The sequence below is a fragment of the Panthera tigris genome, chromosome E1 (genome assembly GCF_018350195.1).
Source record: "Panthera tigris isolate Pti1 chromosome E1, P.tigris_Pti1_mat1.1, whole genome shotgun sequence".
Classification (NCBI taxonomy): domain Eukaryota; kingdom Metazoa; phylum Chordata; class Mammalia; order Carnivora; family Felidae; genus Panthera; species Panthera tigris.
Window position 1 is genome coordinate 11,046,945 of NC_056673.1, and position 26,436 is coordinate 11,073,380.

The following is a 26,436-nucleotide window of genomic DNA, read 5'->3' on the forward strand; positions in this document are numbered from 1 at the left end:
GCCGCGACAGCAACAGCCCAGCCCTGAACCGGTGCCTAACGCGGGACTACGGGCCGCCGCAGGGGCCAGTCAAGCGCTGCGGCCCCCACGGCCCGAGGGCAGAAACCGTCGCGGCTCCTTGGACGCCACAACCTGGAGCAGGCTACCGCGGCGCCGCCATCTTGGCATCACATGACTCGCGGTGCCTTGCGCCGCGTGACCCGGAAGCGTCCGCGTAGACTTCCGAGCGGGAGAGAAAAGGATTGTGAGCGAACGACAGGTTTGGGCGGAACTTTCCAGCGGCCTCTCCCAAGGAGAATCGATTTACCAACCACTGTCGGGAAAGAAAGGAAGTGGGGCGGAGGAGCGGAAACGTACAAGGGGCCCCAGCGCAGGGTCGTCTGGGAGTTGTAGTTCGCGGTCCCGTGGCGCTCGCACCGGGCGGATGTAGCCCGAGAAGGCGGGCGGAAGCCGGAGGCCTAGGGGCGGGATTCCCTGTCGAGGCCGTGGGTCCGAAGCCCCGCGGGCTTAGGGGTGGTGACCGGGACGCGGCAGGTGGCGCTGGCTGCTTTCGGGGGCCCCAGTTCCCTTAGGGTGGACGTCAGGTGGGCGTCACCTCTGGCTTTTCCAGCATGCTTGGGCACCCGGCGGGCGGCAGCGGGCGCGGGGCCTAGGGATGATCTTCCCTGTCGCCCGCTGCGCTCTCCGCTGGCTGCAACGGCCGGGAGCCAGGACCTTGTCCCGCGCTGCCATGGAGGTGGCCTTGCGAGGCGTGCGGAAAATTCTCTGTGTGGCCGAGAAAAACGACGCGGCCAAGGGGATCGCCGACCTGCTGTCCAACGGTCGCGTGAGGCGGGTAAGGAGGCGTATTTCCGATCAGCTGTGCGGGTGAGGGAGCTGTCCCGATCACCCAGCGGGACAGCGCGGCGAGCGCTGGGAATACAGACGGAGGCCGCTTCTTCCACTTCTGGGTCATTGCAGTGGCTTCCTGTCTTCTTTTCGGACTGGTAGGCATTTAGAAGTGAAGATGCTTCACCCATGTGCTTGAAAACCTTGGCTCCTCCTTGCGCACAGCAGCGGTTCCCAAACTAGTCTGATAATCGGTACTAGCTGGGACACTGGCTATTCTGTGGGTTTGGGGTGAGACCAGGGAAGGCTGTGTCTTAACAGTATTCCCTGTGATTTGAAATTTTAAGTTATTGGGAACCCCTGTTCACAGCACTTTAATTTGGCGGTCGAGCCCTGTCCCAGCATTCCCAGCTAACCTGGCTCTCCCCATCAACTGGCGCATCCCCTGGGTTCTGCGGCCCCACTGGCTTTACAGTCTGTAAACGCCTATTAAGAGGGCAGTACTACCTAGGCTATGGAATTAGAGGGAACCGCTGCCCTATTCCTACTAGTACAAAGTCACTCCCGAGAGACAGGCAAGTAAGGGATGAAAATTTGTTCTGGACACACTGGAGGTGCAAAGGAAGGGAAAGGTAAAAGAATTTGTAAAAGGTGGCATGGAGATGATAAGAACTGATCGGGAAAATCTGTCAAATAAAAGTGGATTGCGAAATGGTTTTCTGGAGGCAGAAAGCAGAAGTTCCCTGCTCTTTTCTTCTTTCAAGATCTCAAGGTCCTTAGACCTCCATTTCTAGCTCGTGGAGAGTGGGAGCAAGAGCTGAGGTTGTGTCTGTAGAGTTCAGACCTCTGGCCCCTCACAGGGAGAACTCTGATAGCTTTCTCCCTAACCTTTCACTATTCAAATTCTGGGCAGCCAAAATGACTTTATAAAACACAAGTGTGACTCCAGTAATCTCCCACTTAAAACCCACATTGCTTATCTCAATTGATGCAGAACAAACATTTGATAAAAATGTAATCCCCTTCGTGATCTTACAGAATAGAAATCCTAAAGGAGCCACAAAGAACCATTGGTGCTAATAAATATGTTCAGCCAAGTTATGGGATACAAGATCAACGTACACAAATCAGTAGCAATGAACAATCTGGAAAGAAAATTTAAAAAAAAAACAATTCCATTTACAATAGCATTCAAAAGCACACTGAAAACTGCGACCTTCTTTATCTGGGTAGTTTTTTTCATGGTTTTATTTTTATATTCAGAAAGATGCATCTTAAAGAATTCTGTAGATTTAGTGGCAGCAGTATGGGAGTTCCTACAGATTACTTAGAGAAGGGACTTTGTTTTTTTTTTTGTTTTTTTTTTTTAGAGTGGACAGCACTGCAAAAAAGATCACAAAAGCAGGGGCTCCTGGGTGACTCAGTTGATCGAGCATCCGACTCTTGATTTCTTTGGCTCGGGTCATGATCCCAGGGTCGTGGGATCGAGCCCCGCGTCAGGCTCCTGCGCTGAGCCTGGAGCTCGCTTGGGATTCTTTCTCTCTCCCTCTCTCTCTCTGCCCCTCTCCCCTGCTCACATGCTCTCTCTCTAAAATAAAAAGAGAAGGAGAGATCACAAAAGCTACATTCTTGATCTATCAACCCGGTGTTTTTTCTTTCCCCAGACTCCGAAACTGCTCTAAGTTTGGGGTATCCAGTTTCCCTGAGCACCTCACCCACACATGGGATCACACATAATTGTGTGCCACCCCAAAATGGGAATTACAGGGGGGCAAGTTTGAAATGTCAGGAAAGACATTTCACATCCTCGAGGCTACCACTGGTAGAGGAGACTGCCTGGTGGAGCTCTGGTTGTGGGATCACACACATGTTATCGGACAAGTTATTTACCTGGAGAGGATCAGAACGGTGGTTTTAGACTGTTCCCAAGAGACACAAGGGACAATGGATGTGCCCCTCAGGAGTCACTTGGGACTGGACTGGGGAAACGTACCTGTAAAAGTACTTTTTTTTTTTTTTTTTAACGTTTATTTATTTTTGAGACAGAAAGAGACAGAGCATGAACGGGGGAGGGTCAGAGAGAGGGAGACACAGAATCGGAAACAGGCTCCAGGCTCTGAGCCGTCAACACAGAGCCCGATGCGGGGCTCGAACCCACGGACCGTGAGATCATGACCTGAGTCGAAGTCGGCCGCCCAACCAACGGAGCCACCCAGGCGCCCCCCTGTAAAAGTACTTTTAATGCTGCTGTGGAGGACGGTGGGATCTATTCAGAGAGGGTCTGATTCGTCCACACTCGCAGCTAAAGAATTGCTTTATAGACTGGCTTCCAGTGGTGACTGGGGCTTGTAGGGTTACTGGATTTTAGAGCCAGAGGAGCACTTAGAGGTAACTTTATTCAAAAATAAATTGACGTTCAGAAAGGCGAGTGATTTGCCTGTGGTTTTACAGGCGCAGTTGTACAGCCAAAAAGTAGTAGAAGGATATGGGGAGGAGGGGGAAAGTGGGCAAGAGAATTCTGTCCTAATCCTTTCTCTGCCTCTAATTTGTGACTTGACCTTGGACTCGTCCAGGCTCATCTATTCGTCGTTATATTAGCTGACCTCAGGGTTACCTTCTGGCATAAAAACTCCATGGACTGTCCCAAGCATGTGCTCGTAACTGTTTTGAGGAGCCTCTTGATAACTGGCCTTAGTAATTTAGCCTAGTTTTTATCTTTAGGAAATACTGTTATTTTTCAGTATGACCACTTATCGAGGTTCTGCTTGATCTTTAGGCCGAGGAGTCATTTGTTTTCAACGCAATTTATTTATTCTTGTTTTGTGTTACAGAGGGAAGGATTGTCTAAATTCAACAAGATCTATGAATTTGATTATCATCTGTACGGCCAGGTAGGTGCTATCATATTTCTGTCCTGCAGCTGAAGTGTGCTGCTGTTAGATCCATGGGCCATTTTGGTATATGTTCCTCGAGTTTTTAGTTTTGGCTGTAAAAATAGAAGCTGTTAACTACAGGTTGCCGCTGAACTGCTTGTACCTTAAGAGTTATTTCAAGGGGCGCCCGGGTAGCTCAGTCGATTAAACGTCCAACTTCAGCTCAGGTCATGATCTTGTGGTTGGTGGGTTCGTGCCCCATGTCGGCCTCTGTGCTGACACCTCAGAGCCTGGAGCCTGCTTTGATTCTGTGTCTCCCTCTCTGCCCCTCCCCAACCCACACTGTGTGTGTGTGTGTGTGTGTGTGTGTGTGTGTGTGTGTGTGTGTGTGTCTCGAAAATAAACATTAAAAAAAAAAGTTATTTGATCAAGAAGAACAAGCCTGGCCATCATAGAAGAAGTCACTATCTTTCAAGAATAATTGTTGAGACCTAAAGATCTCTGGTTACAAATGAGTATTTTGTAATTTATAAGGAAGTCTCTTTTTAATGAAATATGGCCCCTTCTCTTTATAACAAGAAAGAAACTAAAACACAGTAGTTTGAGGAAACTTTAAATCCTATAAAAGGCATCATGGTGCTAGAATTAGAACGGTCGTTAGTTTGGTATTCGGCTTCAAAGAGATGCATTTATGTTCATTTCTTCCCAACTAGGTTTTGTTTTGTTTTGTTTATAGACTTAATTTTTTTAGAGCCATTTTAGGTTTTCGGAGCAAAATTGAGAGGGCGGTACAGAGATTTCCAATAGACCCCTGCCCCCACACATACACCCCCCCCCACACACACCATGATCAACATCAGATCACCAGAGCAATGCATTCTTTACCATCACAATTGTACCTACACTGACACATCATAATCACCCAAAGTCCCTAGTTTACATTAGGGTTCTCTCTTGGTGTTGTGCGTACCATGGGTTTGGACAAAAGTAGGACATGCATCCGTCGTTACAGTATCATGCACACTATTCCCACTGCCCTTAAAGTCCTCTGCACTCCATCTCTTCCTTCCTCTTCACCTCCCCCAACCCTCGGCAACCCCTTTTTTCTCTTTAACAGAAGTTCCTCCCTTTTATTTGAATGATGTGGCAAAATATAATTGCCGAAAGACTAACTCGAATTTTGTTATCCTTCAGAATGTTACCATGATAATGACTTCGGTTTCTGGACATTTGCTGGCTCATGATTTCCAGATGCAGTTCCGCAAATGGTCAGTACAATGCCTGGGGGAAGAACTTTCTGATTATTACAGTAAGTTGTGACATGCTGCCGGGATTTTGAGGCATGTTGATCTTACTATATAACTTCCAATACCCAGATGACTGTCTTTGTCCATTCGGGCTGGTATAACAAAATGTCGTCAACCGTGGCGGGGGCTCATAAACAATAGAAATTGATTTTGCCTGGTTCTGGAGGCTGGAAGCAGGAGATCAGGGTACACGTAGACTGCTGACCTCTCACCGTGTCCTCAGCTGATGGAAGGAGCGAGGGAGCTCTGTGCGTCTTCTTTTATCAGAGCATTAATCCCATTCATGAGGTACCGCTCCCGTGACCTAATCGCCTCGCAGAGTCCCCACCTTCTAACACCATCACATTGGTATTAAGATTCCAGCATGTGAATTTTGAGGGGACGGACACCATGGAGACCACGGCAGTGACCTAAGGTTAACTGAACCATTGTGAATTTTTACCGTGTGTTGAGAACAAACAACCACTTTGAAGTGTTATTTTCCTTAGAATAGCCAGACCTATTTCATGTGGTCACTGTGTTACATTTATCCTATTGCAGACGTGCGTGAAAGGGCTCCAGAATTTCTTCTTAGCAGCTGCTGCTGTCACAGAAAGCAGAAAGTGCTCTGCGCAGAGGGTCATAGCCTTGCTTTTAATTCTCTGGCATTTTCACGTGGGACTTCTGTTGGGGATCCATCCGTGAGCTCACTGAGCAATTTTTTTCTTGTAAAAATGGAGGACTTTCCGTCCTGTGCTGAGGTTGGATGTTTTGTGTTTTCATCCTCTTTTCTAGGCACAGCTGCAATCCCCTTGTCCTCTTTGAAGCAGAAATTGAAAAGTACTGCCCAGAGAATTTTGTAGACATCAAGGTAGGATCTTTTGGAAGACATACAGCACTGGAGGAGTTGAACAGCTCCAGAGTGCAAAATAATTGAACAGTGACTTCTGTATTTTGAATGCATCAGAATTTAGAGATCGCGTTTCCCACCAAACTTGGTGCCATGATTTTAAAAATGATTCCTACTCAGGGCACCTGGGTGGCTCAGTCGGTTAAGCGTCTGACTCTTGATTTCAGCTCAGGTCGTGATCTCATGGTTGGTGAGATCAAGCCCCAAGTCAGGTTCTGCACGGACAGCCTGCCTAGGATTCTCTTTCTCCCTCTCTCCCTCCGTTTCTCCCCCTCCCTGCCCCCTCAAAATAAATAAATAAACATTTAAAAATTCTTCCCACTCATCGTATAATGAGGCCACTTACTTTTTATTTGTTTATTTTCAAAGAGTTTAGTTTTAAATAACGTCTCCACCAATGGAGAAGTCACAACCCCAAGATCAAGAGTCACAAGCTGTCCTAAAAATAAGCCTTTTTATTAGTAGTGGTTGTTTAAATAAATCCTAGGAATAACACTGTTAAATGATTAATTCTAAGTGATGAATCACTGAATTCTGTTCCCGAAACCCAATACGACGCTGTGTGTTAACTAATTAGAACCTAAGTAAAAAAAAAAACTTGACACGTTGAACAAGTTAAAAAACATTAATCCTAGCTTCCATCCCGAATTAGCATGGAGAGACAACAAAGTGTAAATGGTCACGTGACAGGCAAGTTATGAGTGCTCAGGGCACCTGTAGCAGTGGTCTGCTAGCTGGGAAACCTTCTTGGGGTGAAACTCAATTAGGGATCAGTTTCGTTTTTGACCAGGACGTGATCAGAACCGCGAGAGTTACAAGTGTGTGTCAGAGCTGAGGTTTAGGTCTTGTCACACTAGGGCAGGTGCATTAAACCCTCCATCTTCTAGAAGCTCACTTTCGGGCCCGTGATTCTAAGCTGGAGGGTTGTGGTAGCAGCCTCCTCCTCCTTACAGGTAGTAAGAGCAGTTTCCTCAGATCGCTCCCTCTCACCAAGGCGGCGCATTCCGATAACACCACTGATGTTCGGTTTGGTCACACGTCCTTAGCGTAGAGGTGTCACCTCATGGCGACTGCGCTCTCACCGCTCTTCCCTGGCTGGGAATTTCAGAAAACTCTGGAACGAGAGACCCGGCAGTGCCAGGCCCTGGTGATCTGGACCGACTGCGATAGAGAAGGGGAAAATATCGGGTTCGAGATTATCCACGTGTGCAGGGCTGGTAAGTGACGTGGCTTCCGGGTTTCCACACGCTGGGACCACAGAAGTAGATGGTTCCCTTGTGTGAGTGGGTCAAGGCTGAGTTCCTCCTTATAGACTCTCCCCGCTGGATCCGTCAGGCCTCACCAGCAGTGTGTCCAGAGCAAGTTACTGAACCCACGGGAGCCTCAGCCTTCTGGAAAGTCAGGCCAGTCTGACACAGTTCCTAGGGTGGCACGAGGACTAAAAGAGTTCCCGAGTGGCACAGACCCTACAGCCCAGGGCTTGTTTCGCGTCAGGTCCAAGTAGATTGCCAGCTGCTTGAGAGCAGGGACTTCGTATCATAACTTTTTTAAGTATAGATTGAATATTTGCAAGAGAACGCATATGCTGTACGGACAGTACAAAGAGTAATTCTAGAATGTTGTTCATCTGCTGTATTCTTTGTATGCTGCCTGAATATTAATAAATACTCACTGAGGTGAATTTAAATGCCTTCAACGGGGCTAATGATTGCAGGTAACTTAGCGGAAGTGATGCACAGGTCATTCTCAGGCTTCAGAGAGTGGACGGTTTCTATTTTCCCTGAGTGTTTTTGTGTTGAAAGCTGTAACGACTGCTGGGAATTTAAGTACGTTAACTTTCAGGGACAGTGTGTATGTCCTATGTTATTTCCGTGCCAGGACATGAAATTCCCTTGTAGGACCTTCTAATTGACAACATTTTATTTTCCCTAAACGTCTAAGAGAACGAGTGAGATTAGAATCTTGAGAGGCTCATAAGGAGAATAGCTGAAATTCACTTAAATAGCTAAAATTCACACCACTCTTACTTCTGACAAAACTAAGCTTAGCGGTTATAGCAAAGTTTCCTTCTTAGGTGGCTAGCATACTGTTAATTTCACCTAATCAGAAAATTGGGTGCCTCACAACATCTCGAAATGGCTTATCTTTAATTCAAGGTGGTTTAAGAAAAGCGAGCCCTTTATGATGGGAAGGCAGTGTGGTTTGACTTTGATCTTGGTGACTCTGTTCCACAGTGAAGCCCAGTCTGCCAGTGCTGAGAGCCCGTTTCTCTGAGATCACCCCCCGAGCCGTCCAGACAGCCTGTGAGAACCTGACCGAGCCCGATCCGAGAGTGAGCGATGCTGTGGACGTGAGGCAGGAGCTGGACCTGAGGATCGGTGAGCCACTGGCAAACTCCCCTGAGGGTCTGCGTGGCACATTGGGGGTTGGGTTATGAACCAAGAATGAGGCTTGTGTGTAGATACGCGCAGCTTGCTTTGATCTTACGGTCCACTGCTTTCTCCTTCCTTCCTTCCGTCCTCACTGCCTAGGAGCTGCCTTCACTAGGTTCCAGACCCTGAGGCTGCAGAGGATTTTTCCCGAGGTGTTAGCGGAGCAGCTGATCAGTTACGGCAGCTGCCAGTTCCCAACCCTGGGGTTCGTGGTAGAGAGGTTCAAAGCCATTCAGGCTTTTGTGCCAGAAGTCTTCCACAAAATTAAAGGTATGGCCGGGGGAGTTGTTTACGGTGTAGAACCTAAGGGCCTGGGAAGCACCAGGAGCAAAAATGGCACTAATTAAATGTGTGAGTTGTTTAGTCTTGCTGCCCTTCGTCCCACCCCATTACGATGCTCAGAATCCACTTGGTTTCCTGAATGGCCCATAATCCCAAAGCCATGTTTCCTATTCCTTTGGAATTTCAGTGCAATGTGCTTTCTTCTCTCTGTCCCATCATATGGCTTCTCTGAGTCATGGCCTTCCTGTTTGTCCCCGATACAGTAACTCATGACCACAAAGATGGTGTCGTAGAATTCAACTGGAAAAGGCATCGCCTCTTTAACCACACAGCTTGTCTTGTCCTCTATCAGCTGTGCATGGAGGTAAGAGATAGTTGGAATTTTAATGATCGAGGAAGACTGTTCTGGAAGTTCCCAGGCCACTCCTTCTGTGTTAGCAGAAGTGATCCTGCTCCCTTTTCCCACTGAACTGTAGCTTTCAGCTTGCATCTCAGGACCTCACTTTTAGGGAACCTGTAGGACGAACTCCGTGAAAATGGTACTAAACGATGTGAAACCACAGGAGCTGCAGACCTTTTAGATAAAGGCAGAAATTTTAAGAAATACATAGCTGAAATCTCTCCCTAAAGTAGAATGCTGTTAGCAGAGGTCACTCAGGATCCTCTAGACCTGTCTGGAACAGTAGACTCCTAGAGCTGGAAGGGGTTTGGACAGCATCTGGTCCAGCTCCCTCTTCCCCCGGTTAGATGAGATCTAGAAAGATGAAAGTCACAAACGAGCAAGTTAACTTCATCCAGGGGCAAATGCCAGGAAGGAAAAGTAGCGGGAAGGAACAGAGACCAGCCTGGGGGGGGCAGGGAGGGGACCATTCTAGGCATGGTGGTCACGGAAGACCTCTCAGGGCCACATCTGAGTGAAGGCCAGAGTGATTAGCAGGAGACAGCCAGCCACAAGGGGGCCGGGGGGTGGGGGGGTAGAGAACACGTGTCAGTAGACAAGTAGAGAGAGCGGCCCATCAGAGGACCACAGGCCAGTCGGTGGCCGAGTTGCGACCCTCATACTGATCGTCCACCTTGTGGTGCTGCTGCTTTTCAGCCAGTACCTGACTGCTGGCTTTAACCTGGAGGCTGCACACAGTGGTGCCTGAGAGAAACTCTGAGATCTCTACTTTGATGAGTCACATGTGCTCCCGGCTGTAGCGCCCCGGCAGGTTTATTAATTGATTTGGCGAAGGGGGACCGATGACCGGTGAGCACCGGCTGCGGTGCCAGACACGCTTTATGTTACACTATCCTGTTTAGTCCTGATAGTGCCCGTGAGGGTGGCGATCCTGTCCCCGCCTCACAGGTGAGGTGGGAGAGAGTGAAGTAATTTGTGCGCACTCTAGAGCCGGTAAGGGGCACAGCACAGCTAGTTTCTAGCGTACCTGACTCTCCAGCTCCTTCCGGAGACCACCCTGCGTCCAGGAGTCACTCTGTCCACGCCTCTGCCCTTTGACCCTAGAGGTCACGGAACTACCTGGCACGTCTCTGACACTGCCCATTTACCCGTTCGAGAGAAGGAAACACCCCTGTTCGCTGGGGTGCGGTGAAGATGGTCTCCACATTGGGCTTTCCAGCTTGTAGTGTACGATTTCTCCTATTTCTAACTTGGTATCATCCTGACGTTTTAAAATGTAACACCGTGCACGTGTAGGTAGGAAACAGTGCTTAGGAGATGCACAGGCTGTCGTGTTCCGCGGGCCCTGGAAGGCGCCTTGGGGCTTGTGAAGTTGCCCCTCAAAGTCTCGGTTTGAGCGGGAAGGTGGTGAGGTCTCCGCCACACCGCGGGCTTCGAGCCCACCTCGCTTGAGGTGCTGTCGTGGCTGGAGCAGGGCCTCTGCTCGTGGTGAGTGTCCTCCAGAATGGTGAGCAAAGGCTACCACAGGACAGCTAGAGAAGGTGCGCGAAGAGGTTAACGTGGCCTCTGCTTTTTTCTGGCTCCCTAGGATCCCAGGGCAACCGTGGTAGAGGTCAAGTCTAAGGCAAAGAGCAAGTGGAGGCCTCAAGCATTGGACACTGTGGTATGTTCCACATGACTGCACCAGGCGCTCTGATTGCCTGGTGCTGGGACCAGGTTTCGACGGTGGCCAGTGGCACAAGCATCACCCTTCACGAGGCCAAGCGGGAAAGCCCTTGGGGAGAACAGAAACCCCAAAACAGAGGCTGCTTAGTCTTTTCGTGCTTTTTTAAGTTAATAAATGCAACGTAGCTGCTTTGTGTGGGGTTTGGCAAACAGAAAGAGGAAGACACGTCCCCCGTCATCCTTACGTAATCTCTGATCCAATGTGAGCATCTCCTCTTTCTGTTTTTTCTCATACATGTAATTTTTACATTGTCGTGATTAGGATAGCTTGTCTTTTTCCGCCCAAGCATTTTTCTTTAACGTGTGCCTCATCTATGTAAACGTTTTTTTAAAATCTGTATTAAGAGCCTACCTTAGGACAGGGTTTCTCAACTTTTTAGACCCACGAAGAGCCACCCTGCTGGACACGAGTTGGAGTTAACTACCTTAGGAGTGCCCCTTCCCAGTCACCACCAGTCAGGACCATTCAGGGTACAGTTGCCGTCAGGATTCACCCTGGAGGTTGAACATACAGAACAAACAGGCTAAGAAACGCGTGGGGATTGGTGGGCAGTGTGGTCTTTACCTTGGGCGTGGCCCAGTGTGTGTGTATGTGTGTGTGTGTGTGTGTGCGCGCACGCACGCGTGTGTGAGTGATTTGTAGGAATGACAACGGGAGAGTTACAGACCGATTGCACAGGACAGGTATAAGTGTATTGGTCCTCACTGGTTAAATAGGCTTTGACATAGAGCCGCTGACATTGGTGGAATGTGACCAAGGGGAAGGACAACCGATTATCTCCCAGGAGTTTTTGAAGAATGGTATTCATCATCCAGAAGTTAGTAGGGCTCCAGTGGTTTTCCCAAAGTGTGGTTCCCAGACTGCCTGTATTAGAATCTGTGTATTGGCTTGCTGGTTTAAAAAAAAAAAAAAAAAGCAGATTTCTGGCCTCTGTCCCAGCCCTCTTCTGTCAGAATCCCTAGTGCTCAGGGCCCGGCAATCTTTTCTCTTCCTAAGTGATTCTTGCTTGTGCCCATCAGAGCCTGAGAACCACTGGGTTGGAATCTGCTTCTGCCTGGCAGGCCCAGAAAGCTTTCTTTGCTACAGTCTTTCTCCCTCTGCGTGACAGCAGCTGGAGTGACAGTGGCCAGACATTTGTGAAGATGAGTTGTGTGGCTGTGTTGTGCCCTCTGACTCCCACACTGCACTCTAACTTGCCTATTGACACATTTAACAGGAGCTTGAGAAGCTGGCTTCTCGAAAGTTGAGAATAAATGCTAAAGAAACCATGAGGATTGCCGAAAAGCTCTACACTCAAGGGTAAATATTTGGGAATAGAATTTGGTGCATCTTTGTCAGGGTGAAGTATTCTATTTTGCTTCATTTTCTTTTAAAGATTTTATTTTTAAGTAATCTGTATACCCAACATGGGGCTCAAACTCACAATCTGAGGTCAAGAGTTACATGCTCCACCCACTGAGCCAGGGTGAAGATACTTTAGACCTTATGGATAAATACAGACTGTCTAGATATCACCTGAGCTCTGAAGTAGAAGAATTTTGACATTGATTTTTCTGATAAGGAAAAGAGCCCGTTGAGTGAATTCACATCTCAGTGTTGACCTCTCAACAGTCCCCCCCGCCAGGGCCTTGGCAGGTGGCAGACCACACCTTTAGTAGTCGTTTGCCATCATAAATCATCGCTCTTCAGGGGTTGTGAACATCCCAGCACCATCCAGTGACGGTGTGGTCCATGCTGTGGACCGCTGTGGCAGCCACTCGCCACAGGTGACTATCAGGCATTTGAGATTTGGCTCGTGCGAATTGGGACGTGCTGGAAGTGTAAAATATGCTCTGGGTTTCGAAGACTTGTATGAAACAAAAGGATGTAAGTGATCTCGTTAATACCATTTAAGTGGCTAGTAAAAAATGGTAAATTACATGTAGGGTCCACATGAGGGTTTGTTAGGCAGCATTACGCTTTCTATACCTGAAAAAAATTCGTAGGAGCACACTCTGTTGCTGCTCTCAAGGCCATGGCGGGTCACTGGCAGACCATTCATAGATCGGGCCAGGGCTGTGTCCCGGCCACACAACGGCTGGCAGGCTGAGCCTACTGTGTTCCCCGCCTGTGCTTCCCCTGTCATTTATCTTGTGGCTTCTTGGGGCATCTCAGCAAGAGAGCCTGCTGTCTCTCACCCCATCAGGGGGTCCCATCCGAGAACTTTTGTCAACGTAGGTAAGCTAGGTTGCCTTCGGTTGCGTTGGCTAGCTCAGATGGGACATTGCAGGTGCCACCAGGTGCTTTCAATCGAATTCAGTTGTTTCTGGAGCAATTCTAGCAATTTCTTTTTCTATTCGTTTGCCTTTGTTTTAGGTACATCAGCTATCCTCGAACTGAGACAAACATCTTCCCCAAAGACTTAAACCTGACGGTGCTCGTAGAGCAGCAGACCCCGGATCCACGTTGGGGGGCCTTTGCCCAGAGCATTCTAGAACGGGGCGGCCCTACTCCACGCAATGGGAACAAGTCTGACCAAGCTCACCCTCCCATCCACCCCACCAAATACGCTAGCAGCTTGCAGGTTGGTTTCCCTAACTACTGCCTCCTAGAACCCAGGGGGAGGTGAAGGGTTAGCGGCACTTGAATTTACTCTGTGGGCTCTTACTTGAGGAACTGAGTGATTTTGAAATATCTCTCCATTTTAGCAAAGAAATGTCAGTGTCCGAATTCTGCTGCTTCAGTGTTCTGCTTGGTATCCGTGAATCCCCGCCCCCAGAGCAGGCTCCGCTGTCCAGCCCACTTCCCGCTCTGTCAGACCCCCTGCAGCTTTGCCGAGCCCCCCACACGTGGACTAGGAGGTTCGCCTGCCCTGTGCCCTTGCACAACCCCCACGGAGCCTCCCACAGAATCGCTTGGTCTTCTTGGCCCCTCGTTAACTGGAGGAATCCGGCCCCCATCCTCCTCAGACTCGATGGGTTTCCATTGCCATCCTGACACTTGGACGCTGTGACACCGGCCTCTTGTCTTTGGTCCGGTGGTGGCTGCAGGGCTCTGCCGTGTGTCTTGCCTATTGTCCTTCCTCAGCTGGAGAATGAGCTCCAGGAGGGCCCTGAGGGCCAAGCTGGTTAGGCTTGTTTGACAGATGCAGGCTCTTTGCAGAGCTGAGCCACATTTGGTCCTTGTTTCCTTTTTTTATTAACACGCATTGTTCCCTGGCCCTAAATGTAATACAGGTCCATTTTAGTTTAGAAAATTCAAAAGAATATGAGGAAGAAAAAAATTTGCCATTTCCTCATATGCCGAGTTTTTTTGTTTTTTTTTTTTTTTAATTTTTTTTTTTAACGTTTATTTATTTTTGAGACAGAGAGAGACAGAGCATGAACAGGGGAGGGTCAGAGAGAGGGAGACACAGAATCTGAAACAGGCTCCAGGCTCTGAGCTGTCAGCACAGAGCTTGACGCGGGGCTCGAACTCACATACCGTGAGATCGTGACCTGAGCCGAAGTCGGACGCTTAACCGACTGAGCCACCCAGGCGCCCCGAATTTTTTTTTTTTAATAGATGTTTGTTCATTTTTAAGAGAGAGTGTCGGAGCGAGGGAGGGGCAGAGAGAGGGGGAACAGAGGATCTGAAGCGGGCTCTGTGCTGACAGCAGAGAGCCCAGTGGGGGGCTCGAACTCAAACTGTGAGATCATGACCTGAGCTGAAGTCAGACGCTCAATCAACTAAGCCACCCAGGTGCCCCTGAAATATTTTAAACTATGATATTTAATGATTGCATAGATGTACCATAATTTCTTTTACCAAATCTATTTTTTTGTTGTTTATTTATTTTTTTTTTTTTGAGAGAGAGAGAGAGCACACGTGCACAAGCAGGAGAGGGGCACAGAGAAAGAGAATCTGAAGGAGGTTTCAGGTTTCAAGCTGTTAGCGCAGAGCCCGACATGGGGCTTGAACCCACGAACCGCAAGGTCATGACCTGAGCCAAAGTCGGATTGCCAGCCAACTGAGCCACCCTGCTCATCTGCAGGGTGCAAAATCACCCCTGCAGAAAGCACCCCTGCAAAATCTGTTTTTTAAGATTGCTTTCAACTTTCTGAGACATAATAACCATTGACCTTTGTGTAAATATCTGTGTGGACCTTTCGTTTCCTTTGGATCCATTCTTAGAATTATTGGCTATGAGTACGAGCATCTTACGGGCTTTGACAGATTGAGCCTCGCTCAGTCCTTGATTACTTCACTGGTAGAAAGTCCCATGAACCTTGTGAACGTGATGGTGTAGGGCTGCTGGCTGTAACTTTACTGTGTCTTCTATACAAGGGATCCCTTATTAGTTTATTATGTTTTTACCTTGTCTCCTCCCTTGGTGGGGTTTATGTCAAAAGAAGCACCTCTCAGTCTGGAAGGTAGGATGCCTTCCTTGCTTATCCTCACCTGATTAGGGTTGTGTCTAAGTCCACAGGCGCTCCGTGCTGCTGCGGGGGCTACGGGAGCCACGTGCCCTGTTTCATGTAGAACTTTGGGCCGGAAGGTGGCCTCGGCCACGTCAGACTACTGGTGGTGCTGCGATCCTGGAGAGGCTATCTTCTGGAGGGAGTTTCAGACCCTTTCTCTTTCTTCCTAGGGAGATGAGCAGCGACTGTATGAGTTCATCGTTCGTCATTTCCTGGCTTGCTGCTCCCAGGATGCTCAGGGGCAGGAGACCACTGTGGAGATCGACATCGCTCAGGAACGCTTCGTGGCCCACGGCCTCATGATTCTGGCCCGAAACTACCTGGATGTGTACCCATATGACCGCTGGAGTGACAAGGTACTAAAGCACAGGCCCGGCCGGAGGCCAGAGGCCACGTCTCACCCCGTGGGCCTCGGGGAAAGGGGAAGACAGCCGTGTTCCCGACCCCAGTGCCGTCTGATGGAGCGGGGCCACGTTCTTTGAAATGGAAGTTGTCTTTTGCCTAAGTGCCACGCGGAACGATCTGACGCTTCTGCTGCTCTCCGTAGACCCTCCCCGTCTACGAGAGAGGCTCCCGCTTTCAGCCCAGCACTGTGGAGATGGTGGACGGAGAGACCAGTCCCCCCCAGCTGCTCACCGAAGCCGACCTCATCGCCCTCATGGAAAAGCACGGCATTGGTCAGTAGCGGCTCCAGCGCCCTCCGTACGGGCCAGGCACCGTGTCTCTTCTGGCCTTTGCCACGGCTCTAACGTGGCCATTGTATTCTTCACCCCCTTTGTAGCTGAAGTGAGGCTTAGAGAGGTTAAGAACCTTGGTCTGAGTAAGTCCGCACATGGTGCTCTCAACCACTGCTTTACAGCAGCCGAATGAGGACATCGATGTGTCCCAGGACTCGGGGGCGGTGCGCTGGGAGCACCCTGGCCAGGTCCTGTCCGTGGACTCAGGATATTTAGCCCACACAGGGATTTGCTTCTATTTTGAATAAGTTACCAACATTTAAGGCCTGAGAGATTCCACATAAAAAATCCGTGTCTTCATCTTGCGAGGCGTCGGGTCTGGCAGCCCGCCCCTTCGCGCCCAGAAATGGAATTGGAGTTGAATTGGAGTGGTGGCTGTCCCTTCCCCATCGCTCACACTTGGCTCCGCTCTCCGCTCGTTACCTGCCAGGCCCCTGCGGAGTCTGAGTTTGCTGCCCTGCGGCTAGCCACACGCGGCCGTGCCCTTGGTGTTCCTTAAAGCATTCCTCGTAACAGTATGGGAACTGGAAATTAGGTTAAAAGGAAACTGGGCCAGAACTGGCTTTCCCGGTAAGCCCCGTGGCCCAAGGTTTACAGGTGGGTTCCTCGGGACAGATCTGCCACCCCTCGTCAGTTTTCGTCACGGCTCTGTGGATGGTCTCCGGCAAACCTAGTTCAGAGGGGCAGCGGCACGATGGAGAGGGAAGTGGATGGAGGGGAAGTAGGAGTTCCCTGGGCGTATTCCTGGGGCACAGCTGCCCGCCCTGGGGCACAGCCGCCTCACTACACAGTGGGTTTTGTAGTCCTGGGACTTAGGAAGGAGTGCCCTCCTGGAGTCCTCTGGCCATTGCTATACTGTCCGCAAAGTTGCAGGGTTCGCTAAAATTAAAGTTAGTTCACCCATCAGGATTCACTCATTAAAAATCTGAGGCTTCCACAGCTAGACGTTGGTCTAGGCCCCGGAGACACAGACAGGAATCAAGCCTGGTCATTCCATTCCCCCAAGGGCTCATCTAGCCGGAGAAAGAAATCAAAGCAACACTTAAGTCCAGCCCGATGGGCTCTGGCAGGGAGCGGGCAGGGGCCTTAAACCTCATAGGAAGGATTCCTGGCGAGTGAAGGCAAGCCAGGCACCGGCCGAGTCTGCAGGAGGACGGAGGCACAGGGAAGCACATGGCACTGTGGCCGGGGGTGTGCGTGGAAGGTGAGGCTGGGAAGATGACTTGAGCCTGACTGCGGGGCCGGCGTTGCCTGCCTAACGAGCTCGGGTGTTGGCCTGTGGCTAGCAGAGCGCAGTTTAAGATTTCTGAGGAAAAGAGCAAAGACTTATTTTTTTATTTTTATTTCTTTTGAGAGAGAGTGAAGGAGGGGCAGAGAGAGAGAGGGAGGGAGAGAATCTCAAGCAGGCTCCACACTGTCAGTAGGGAGCCTGATGCGGGGCTCCATCTCACAAACTGAGATCACAACCTGAGCCGAAACCAAAAGTCGGCCACCCAGGTGCTCAAGAGAGCTACGTTTTTTAATATGTTACCAGCTTTAAAAAAAAAAAAAAAAACCTAAAAATGTTACCAGCTTTATTGAGATATAATTCACATACCCCACGCTTGACTGATGTAAGACGTACAAATCAGCGTCCGGTATATTCACAAAAGCGTGCAACCCTCCCCACGATTAAACTTAGAACGTTTTCATTGTCTCAGAAAGAAACCCCGTGCCCATTAGCAGTCACACCCCATCCCCCCTTCTCCCCAGTCCCTCCAGTCCTGGGCAACCACTCCTCTTTCTGACTAGAACGATACGGCGTGTGGCCTTCTGTGACCGGCTTCTCCCACTTAGCGTGTTCTCAGGGGTCACCCACACTGTGGCGGGAATCAGCACTTCTTTCCCTCTTGGCTGGTGCTGTCCCGTTGTGCAGGTACACCCCGGTTTGTTTATCCATTCCTCAGTCGATGGACTTTTGGGTCCTTCCCATTTGTCCCGGTGCACATTTGTGTCCAGGTTTGTGTGTGGACAGTTTTCGGTTCTCTAGGGTGGATAACCTAGCAGTAGAATTTCTGGGTCCTATGGTAACTCTGTGTTTACCTCTTGAGGAAGTTCTGGACTGTTTGCCGTGGCGGCTGCATCGTTTTACGCTCTGGGAGCAACGCTTGAGGCTTGAGGTTTCTCCGTGCCCTCGCCAACATTTGTGGTTATCGGTGCTTTTTGGTTATACCCATTCAAGTGGGCGTGAAGTGGTACCTCTGTGGTTTTGACTTGCATTTCTCTGATGCCAGAGCTACATTTGCAGAGAACCCTTTGGCCACAGCGTAAAGAAGGGGTGGGTGGAGGAAGCAGCCAGAAAGGAGGAGACCGAGCACATTGCCCTGATGCGGATGACGTGACGTGGGCTCCAGCCGTGGCTCTGCCACATGGAGCAGAGGACAAAGACGCAGGAGTTGTGAAGCTGACATTGACAGCTTAAGTGAGGAAGCGGATGCGAGGGAGCAGTGTGGTTTCTGCGTGGGCCGGAGGCGAAGGGAGATGTCTTACCGAGAATAAGAAGTCCAGGCAGAGGAAGGTGCCCGCAGGACCCGGGGGCAGGGGGGGAAACGGTCTGCATCACCCCGAGTAACCAGGACTGGCTTTCAGGTACTGATGCCACTCATGCGGAGCACATCGAGACCATCAAAGCCCGGATGTACGTCGGGCTCACCCCGGACAAGCGGTTTCTGCCCGGGCATCTGGGCATGGGGCTTGTGGAAGGTAAGGAGGAGGAGCTCGCGGGGGTATTGGCGGAGCCGCGTAACTAAAGTCCCCGAAGGTGTCGCCCGGGGCCACGTAGAACACCGCTCTTGCCCCTGCAGGCTATGACTCCATGGGCTATGAGATGTCCAAGCCCAACCTCCGGGCTGAGCTGGAAGCTGATCTGAAGCTGATCTGTGAGGGGAAGAAGGACAAGTTGGTGGTTCTGAGGCAGCAAGTCCAGAAATACAAACAGGTTTTCGTTGAAGCAGTGGCCAAAGCAAAGAAGTGAGTCCGGGTCCGACTTGTGTGCGCACGCGGTCATTTGGCTCTGCCTCCTGGGCCGTAACCTCTCCCTGGGCAGCGGGAGCGGGTGGGGGTGATTCGGCAGAAACCGGGCGGCGCGCCTCCTCGCGCCTCGTGAAGTGTGCGCCGCGGGTGGTTAGATGTCCTCGGGCCAGTTCGTCACAGCCGGCGGTGTGCCTGGCAGGGCCGTCCCCATGCAGCTCCTTCCCCTTCGGGCTTTCCTCCCGAGGGTTCCCCTTCCCCTAGAGCTTCGCCAGCATACAAACGGTAATCGGAAAGACCTGGTCCCGTCGTGCCAGGCTGTTGGCGCCAGATAGAGACGCCATTCTCTTGATTTTAATTGTCCTGAGTTGACAGGCAGCACAGCCGTGGGGCAGGAAACCTAGTGCTGGTGTAGGACACGTTTGCTCTGTGGAGTATTTCTTGGAGGTGGCCACGCAGCAAGCGGCACGTGTGCATGTTGTTAGACGCAACCCTGTTTTCTACCCCGTGCCAGTTTGGCAAAGAAGCGGATGAGCCAGGGCACCCGGCGGGCTCTGTCGGTAGACCATGTGACTCTTGATCTCAGGGTTGAGTTTGAGCCCCGTGTTAGGTGTAGAGATTACTTAAAAATAAAATCTTAAGAAAAGAGAAATGGATGAGCTAGTTTATTTATTTTTAATGTTTATTCTTGACAGAGAAAGAGAGACAGGGCATGCGTGGGGGAGGGGCAGAGAGAGAGGGAGACACAGAATCGGAAGCAGGCTCCGGGCTCCGAGCTGTCAGCACTGAGCCCGACGCGGGGCTCGAACTCAAGGACCGCGAGATGATGACCTGAGCTGAAGTCAGACGCTCAACCAACTCAGCCACCCAGGGGCCCCAGGATGAGCTAATTTAAATGTAAATCCAGACAGACAGACACTTCTGGAGTGCATGCTAGGACCCTGTGCAGTTTTGTTTGGTGCGGGGCTGGTGACAAGGCAAAAGTACCTGCCTGTAGCTGGATCACTCCCGGGAGCTGCCAGGAGCCAGAGAGGAGCCAGGGCCGCTTGGCCAACACAGCTCCGCCTGCCTCCGTTCTCCGCATCAGGCCTGCGGCGAGCAGCCCGCCGGTTCCCCTGGTCACACTCATGCTGTGCGCACGTAAGAATATCGTAAATGTTTTGCTCTTTCTTCAGATTGGACGAGGCCTTATCCCAGTACTTTGGGGAAGGGGCAGAGGTGGCCCAGCAAGAAGCCATCTACCCAGCCATGCCAGAGCCCATCAAGAAGTGCCCGCAGTGCAACAAGGACATGGTCCTCAAGACCAAGAAGAGTGGCGGGTCAGTGCCAGACTTGTCCCCGCCGGTGCTCACCCAGCACTTGCTGGGTTGGCCATACAGCCCCCTGCAGGGCCCTGTCGTTTCACTTCTGTGTCTGTCTTTGTTTGTTTGTGTATTTATTTATTTATTAATGTTTATTTTTGAGAGAGAGAGAGAGAGACCGAGTGCTAGTGAGGGAGGGTCAGAGAGAGATGGAGACACAGAACCCAAAGCAGGCTCCAGGCTCTGAGCTGTCAGCACAGAGCCCGACACGGGGTCGAACCCACAGGCCGCGAGATCATGACCCAAGCCGGAAGTCGGCCGCTTAACCGACTGAGGCACCCAGGCACCCCTCTGTGTCATTATTTAAAGGCAGGCGTGCTGCTGCCGGCCCCTGCACTAGGTATTGGAGGTAGAAGGCTAGCTGACAGGGACCCGGCCTTGGAGTCGTGACATGACCTGGGATCCAGAGGAGGTGGGGGATGACGGCAGATTTGCGTCCCTTGTGGATCAGACGCCGCCCACTCACCGTGTGGAGGACGGCGGAGAAGCATGAGCTGAGGACCCCGTTGGGTCTGAGTTCAAATCTCACTTCTGCCACACACAAGTGTTGTGCCCCAGAGCAGGTTACTTAACTACTAAGCGCCAATTTTCCATAAACCTGGGGCGGTGGGGTCTACTCTGGGAAGGGTGAGGGTTTGGCGTCATGGGTCAGAAGTCTAGTAGCGCAGGGCCTGACGTGTTAGAGATACTCAGCGGCACTGCTTTTCTTCTTCCGGTTTTGGCGCTGATTTGGACCTGGACGTGCCACATCCCTTCTCACTCTTAGTGCAGCAGTGGGTAGGCAGTTTGTCGCGAGGCTCCCCAAGCCGGCCCCGGGCCGCTGGCAGGTGTTCACAGCAGGAGTGGGGAATGGAGACGGTGGCCGTCATTTATCACGTGCCATCCCTATGGGGGGCATGATGCACGGTCCTCGACGTACATTCTGGACTCCGTAACCACACAGCAGGGTGGTGTTTTTACCTCAGTTTCGTACGGAGTGGAGGCTGAGGCTTCGTGGGCTGAAGCGACTTGTCTACAGCAGGCAGCCCTGGGGAGCGGGAAAGGCAGAATTTGATCCCAGGTCTTCGCGGCCCTTCATTCCTTCGCCCCCTTTGGGCTGCAGCCGTGTGCCGCCTCTGTGCTGCCTCGGGAGCGGGTGGCATCCCCGACTACTGACCCGTCACTGGCCTGGGCAAAGAGAAGGCCAGGCCGGCTCTCAGAAACCAGAGGCTAATGGGCCCAACTTGGCAGTGGGCAGCAGGTGCACGCATACGAGCCGGTGCTGGTACAGGCTTCGTCCAGTGCGGACTGCCACATGCGAGGGCTTAGTAAGTGCTGTGCTGTGAACTCTGAAGCTCTCCGAGTGCTTGAGTCACCGGGGGGAGGGGGGGGGGGGTCTGGGGATTGTCTTGTGGAATTTACCGCTCCAGGGCTTATCTGACAGTTGCCGTTTCTCAGTGGATTAGCTGTTTGAATAATTGGGGTTTGGGGTTTGGTTAGTTTTCCCCTGGTCTGGTCGTACCCAGGCATGCTCAAAGGACATCGTAAACTGTGTTCACGTTGGCTAGTCCAGCCCTAAAGTTTCGTGGCTGGAAGCTGTAAGGAATTGTTGGCCAAGGGGCACCTGGCTGGCTCAGTCGGACGAGCACACAACTCTTGATCTCCGGGTCGCGAGTTTGAACCTGACGCTGGGTGTCGAGATTACTTGAATAGATAAAAACCTCAGAATGATGTGGTGCAGGTGTCCAGAGTAAAAGCTCTTTCATCAGACAGATAGGGTTCTATTCCCAGCTCTCTTACTCACCGCATGTGCATCCTTGGGCAGGTTTCCAGACTGTTCCCCACCTCAGTTTGCCCCACTGTAAACTGAGCGTGTCAACGGTTTCCATCAGAATTGTCGTGTGGACAAGTTGGGGAAGGTCTGAGAGCACACAGCCTGGAACCTGAGCAGCACCTGAGCAGAACCCTCAGGTCGTGGCCTTGCTATGGCCTGGGTTGGTCAGTGGGTTGTTTTTTGGTTTTGTTTTATTTATTTGTTTTGAGAGAGAGAGCGCGGGCATGCGTGCAAGAGCATGGGGGAGGGGGAGAGAGAATCCCAAGCAGGCTGTGTACTGACAGTGCAGAGCTCAACTCGGGGCTCGACCCCCCGAACTGTGAGATCGAGACCTGAGCTGAAACCAAGTCGGAAGCTTAACTGACGGAGCTCCCCAGGCACCCTGGTTTGGTGCTTCTAAAGAAAGCAGAGTCAGCAATACGTATTTCTTTTTTTCAGGAAGATGGGAGATAAACGCAGGCTAGTTTTTCTCATTTAGTACCAGCGACTGTGTATCCATTTACGTGTCCTTCAGGAAAATCAAGATCTCCCTTAATCGACTGAGGAAAAGTCCCCCTGCCAGATGGGCGACAGTCTAGGAATGTTTATTTCCTGCATGCAGTCTGGTGGCTCCTGCCTGACCCTGCTCCCTCTGCCCTCCAGGTTCTACCTCAGCTGCACCGGTTTCCCAGAATGCCGATCGGCCATGTGGTTCCCCGACTCTGTGCTGGAGGCCAGCAGGGATGGGACTGTGTGTCCGGTTTGTCAGCCGCACCCTGTTTACAGGTGAGCTGGCCCCTGAGTCGGCTGCAGGAAGAGCACAGGTGGGAGGGAATCTCCCGCGACTTTCATTCCTAGACCGCTGCGTGGCCGGGGGCGAATCGGTGCTCTCAGCAGCAGCTGGGTTGGCAGTCCTAAATCGGTCTGTGTCCCTTCCCTTTCCAGCTAGATTGCTGCCAAGTAGGGCATGGGGAAGAGAATATTCGTGTGTCGGCCGTGGCTTCCAGGCTCCTCCCAAAGGCCCAGAGCCCTCGTGTAGAACCCGTCCTCAGACCTTTTGGCCATAGGACCCCTTACACTGGTAAAAATCATTGAGGAGCCCAAAGAGCTTTTGTTGTGGGTTAAGCTCATCAATAAGCTTATCAATTTAGATTAACTTATCTAATTAATTAACTTATCTAATTAGTTAGGTTAAGCTTATCGGTAAGCTTATCAATTTAGATTAACCATCTAAGTTAAAGTGGAGGCATTTAAAGACACATGTATTAATTTTACAATGCATACACTGCATACTGACGTAAATGGCATGTTTTTACTTATTTCCAAAGCAGACCAAACAAAACAATGCATTGTTTCCCATTTCTCTAAGTCTAATGTCTGGCTTTAGATAAGACTCGGGCCTCTGCTCCCAGGCAGTGTGCTGGGCCCGTGGCATGGGCTGTGGCCTTTGGCAGAGTCGCATGCCTACAGCAGGGAAGAATGACCGCTGTAACTTCCCAGCCTTGTAACAAAATACCTTGAAAGGGCCCGGGAGCCTCCAGGAGCCTGAGAGCCGCTGGTGTTACAGGAAGTGAACCTTTCAGAGACTTCTGTATTTTGGCGGTTAATTGGGATCTTAGATTTCCCCTGCCTCCCCCCCCTGCCCTCGTGACAGCTGGACGGGCTAGCGGTTGGCAGGTGGCTGGCGTGGGCTCCTGGGGCCCCGAGGGGAGGCCCAGGGTGGGCGCAGCCCTTTTCGGACCAGAAGACTTGCAGCTGGTGGTTCGTGCTTTCACTCACCTTCTGGCCTCACTAGGTTGAAGTTCAAGTTTAAACGTGGCAGCCTTCCCCCGACCATGCCTCTGGAGTTTGTGGGCTGCGTCGGAGGATGTGATGAGACCCTGATGGAGCTCCTGGACCTAAGACTCTCACGGGGCGCCCCCAGAGCCAGCCAGCCAGCCAGCCAGCCCTCTAACCACCTGCAGGCTAGCCAGTCCCTGAACAGAATCGACAGCGCCCCTCGGGCCCTGCCACCACCCGCTGCCACTGGTGAAAGTGACTCTGTGACCTGCAACTGTGGCCAGGAGGCCGTGCTGCTCACCGTCCGGAAAGAGGGTCCCAACCAGGGCCGGCAGTTTTATAAGTGCAACGGTGGCGGCTGCAACTTCTTCCTGTGGGCCGACAGCAGCCCCCCGGATGCAGGGGGGCCCCCCCCCTCGGCACCAAGACCCTCAGGTGGCTCGGCAGGACGCCCGCCTGGCCCGGGGCATCGCCGGGGTGGGTTTGGCAGACCCGGCGATGACAGCGGAGGGGGCACGTCGTGCCTGTGCAGCCAGCCCACCGTCACCCGGACGGTGCAGAAGGACGGGCCCAACAAGGGGCGCCAGTTCCACACATGCGCCAAGCCAAGAGAGCAGCAGTGCGGCTTCTTCCAGTGGGCGGACGAGAACGTGGCCCCAGGTGAGACGGGACGTGTAGCCCGGCCGGGGCTCTGCTGCAGTTCGCATGGCGTCCACCTCCTAGAGCAAGGGCGGCCCCTGAAGGGAGGGCGGGGCAGCGGTGGGCCCATCAAGGCCGGCTGCAGCCCACAGAGCTGCCCACTGCGCACCCGGCACTACGCTAGACACGCTATCTGTGCGTCTTCCGCCCCCGTCAGCCCAGCACGTGCTCACACTTGTACAAACGGGGCAGCTGAGTCCCAGCGAACCGCCTCCGCTGGGGGCCGCACCGCAGCACAGCCCGAGGTCGGCCGGACCGCTCGGCTCTGCGCTCCTCCAGCCTCGGTAGGCTCGCAAGGTCCTTGTCTTCAGCTGCGGAGCCTGGCCCTGGGGATGTCTAGGAACCTGCCCAGAGTTACATGGTTTGGGCCCGGTAACTGGGTCTGGTGAGAACCACCACCCAGACGTTGGAGCAAGGCAGATCACGCGCCCGGAGGCACTTGGAAGCGGTCCCGCCCACCCCAGTGCGCGGCAGAAGCTTAGCTGGTACCTGAGAATAGCCGAAAGGCCTGTTGTCGGACAGAGCTGGTCCCAAAGCCTAGCTATAGAACCTTGAACGAAAGGCCCGGCCTCACCGCCTCAGTTTCCTCGGTGAGCCGGGCACTTGCCTACCTTCCTTAGGGTTCCTGTCTCAGAAGAGTTTAGTTAAGTCTCAGACGGTGATTCTAACACACGTTGCCAGCTCTGCTTGTACAGGAAGAACCTAGAAGGCTGGGGAAGGCGCAGGGGTGGCTACCAGTGCCCGAGGGGGCTGGAGGCAGCCACTGCCACGACAGACTCGGTTTGCAGTGTGTGAGAGGTGGTCCAGGAAGTGGTGTCTGACGTCCAGGCCAGCTGATCAGTTGTCCCGGGTGACACAGGGCGGTCCAAACTAAGAGGCCCATTTGAGGGCTGGAGGAACCCAGAACTCCCGTTTCCTGGCACGGACGGTGGGGAGCAGGTTGTTGGTCACAGGCCTGCTGGGTTTCGCTGCTTCTCCATGTGGCCTCAGGCCAGCTGGCAGGATGTTGCTTCTGTAAAGAAGGCCTGTGTGAAGTGACAATAGTGCCCTCCTTATCAGGATAGTGATGGTGGGCCAAGGCCTTCAAGGACACAGGGTCCTTTAGGGAGTGGTGTCGGGGCAACGGAAGGGGGGGACACACCGTGTGTGGCGAGGAGGGAAGGGAGCCTGGCCTGTGGGCGGACCCGACCATACAAAGGCCGGAGGGACGCCCCCCGCCCAATGCTGGGACCTGTATTTCTGGCCACTTCTGTGTGTCTGTTCCAAAGTCAGCCTTCCCCTGACTCTTCCCACAGGGAGCCTCGGAGTCCAGACCTGGCCAAGAGACAGGGGCAGAATCCAGGGGCCAGAGGCCAGAAGCAAAAGAGCCCGGGCCACTTCCTCAGACACGGGCTCCACGGCCAAGAAGCCCCGGAAATGCAGCGTTTGCCACCAGCCTGGACACACCCGTCCCTTCTGTCCTCAGAACACATGAGGCAGGGGAGGGGAGAGAGGGCCACGTCCTCACACCTGCCCCTTCCGTCTCAGGAATACGCTGTTTTCACCGGGACCAGGCTGCCCTTCGCTGCCCTGGAGGCTTTGCGGAAAGTGGCGGCTTTTGGAGTCTCGCCGCCTGTCGTGCTCGGGAGTCCGGATCCGGACCGCTCTCTCGAGAAGTCCCGTCTCTGGTGGACAGTGGCTCCCCGCCTGGGCTTCTTGCTGCTGGCGCCGCAAAGCATTTACCAGCGGGGTTGGTGCGTCCCGTGCTGTGGCTCCAGGCAGCCTGGAAGGGGCTTTGCCCACAGACATTCTGAGAAGGGGATGGGAGTGGCTCTTGTTCTAGAATTGTGTCCGTAGAAGCGGCTCCCACAGCTCGTGTGCCTTAATAAAGAATTCCGTCCCTC

The 26,436-nt window shown here is 52.2% G+C and overlaps 1 protein-coding gene across 4 annotated transcripts; it reads left to right on the forward strand.

The window, feature by feature from the left end:
* Positions 1–167: 167 nt before the first annotated feature.
* Positions 168–26,436, forward strand: TOP3A (DNA topoisomerase III alpha). Of its 4 annotated transcripts, XM_042965542.1 has the most exons (20): positions 168–259; positions 611–835; positions 3,660–3,719; positions 4,896–4,969; positions 5,783–5,858; positions 7,006–7,114; positions 8,132–8,275; positions 8,429–8,599; positions 8,875–8,975; positions 10,600–10,674; positions 11,954–12,036; positions 13,093–13,300; positions 15,347–15,532; positions 15,724–15,853; positions 18,542–18,655; positions 18,757–18,922; positions 20,098–20,241; positions 22,739–22,861; positions 23,871–24,514; positions 25,849–26,124. In XM_042965542.1, the coding sequence occupies exons 2-20, from the start codon at positions 656–658 to the stop codon at positions 26,025–26,027; spliced, it is 2,967 nt and encodes a 988-aa protein (XP_042821476.1). In that variant the 5' UTR covers positions 168–259; positions 611–655; the 3' UTR covers positions 26,028–26,124. The 4 variants fall into 4 exon arrangements, with proteins under 4 accessions (XP_042821476.1, XP_042821475.1, XP_042821478.1 ...); XM_042965541.1 differs by having other exon boundaries at positions 247–835; XM_042965543.1 differs by lacking the exons at positions 168–259; positions 611–835 and adding an exon at positions 861–986.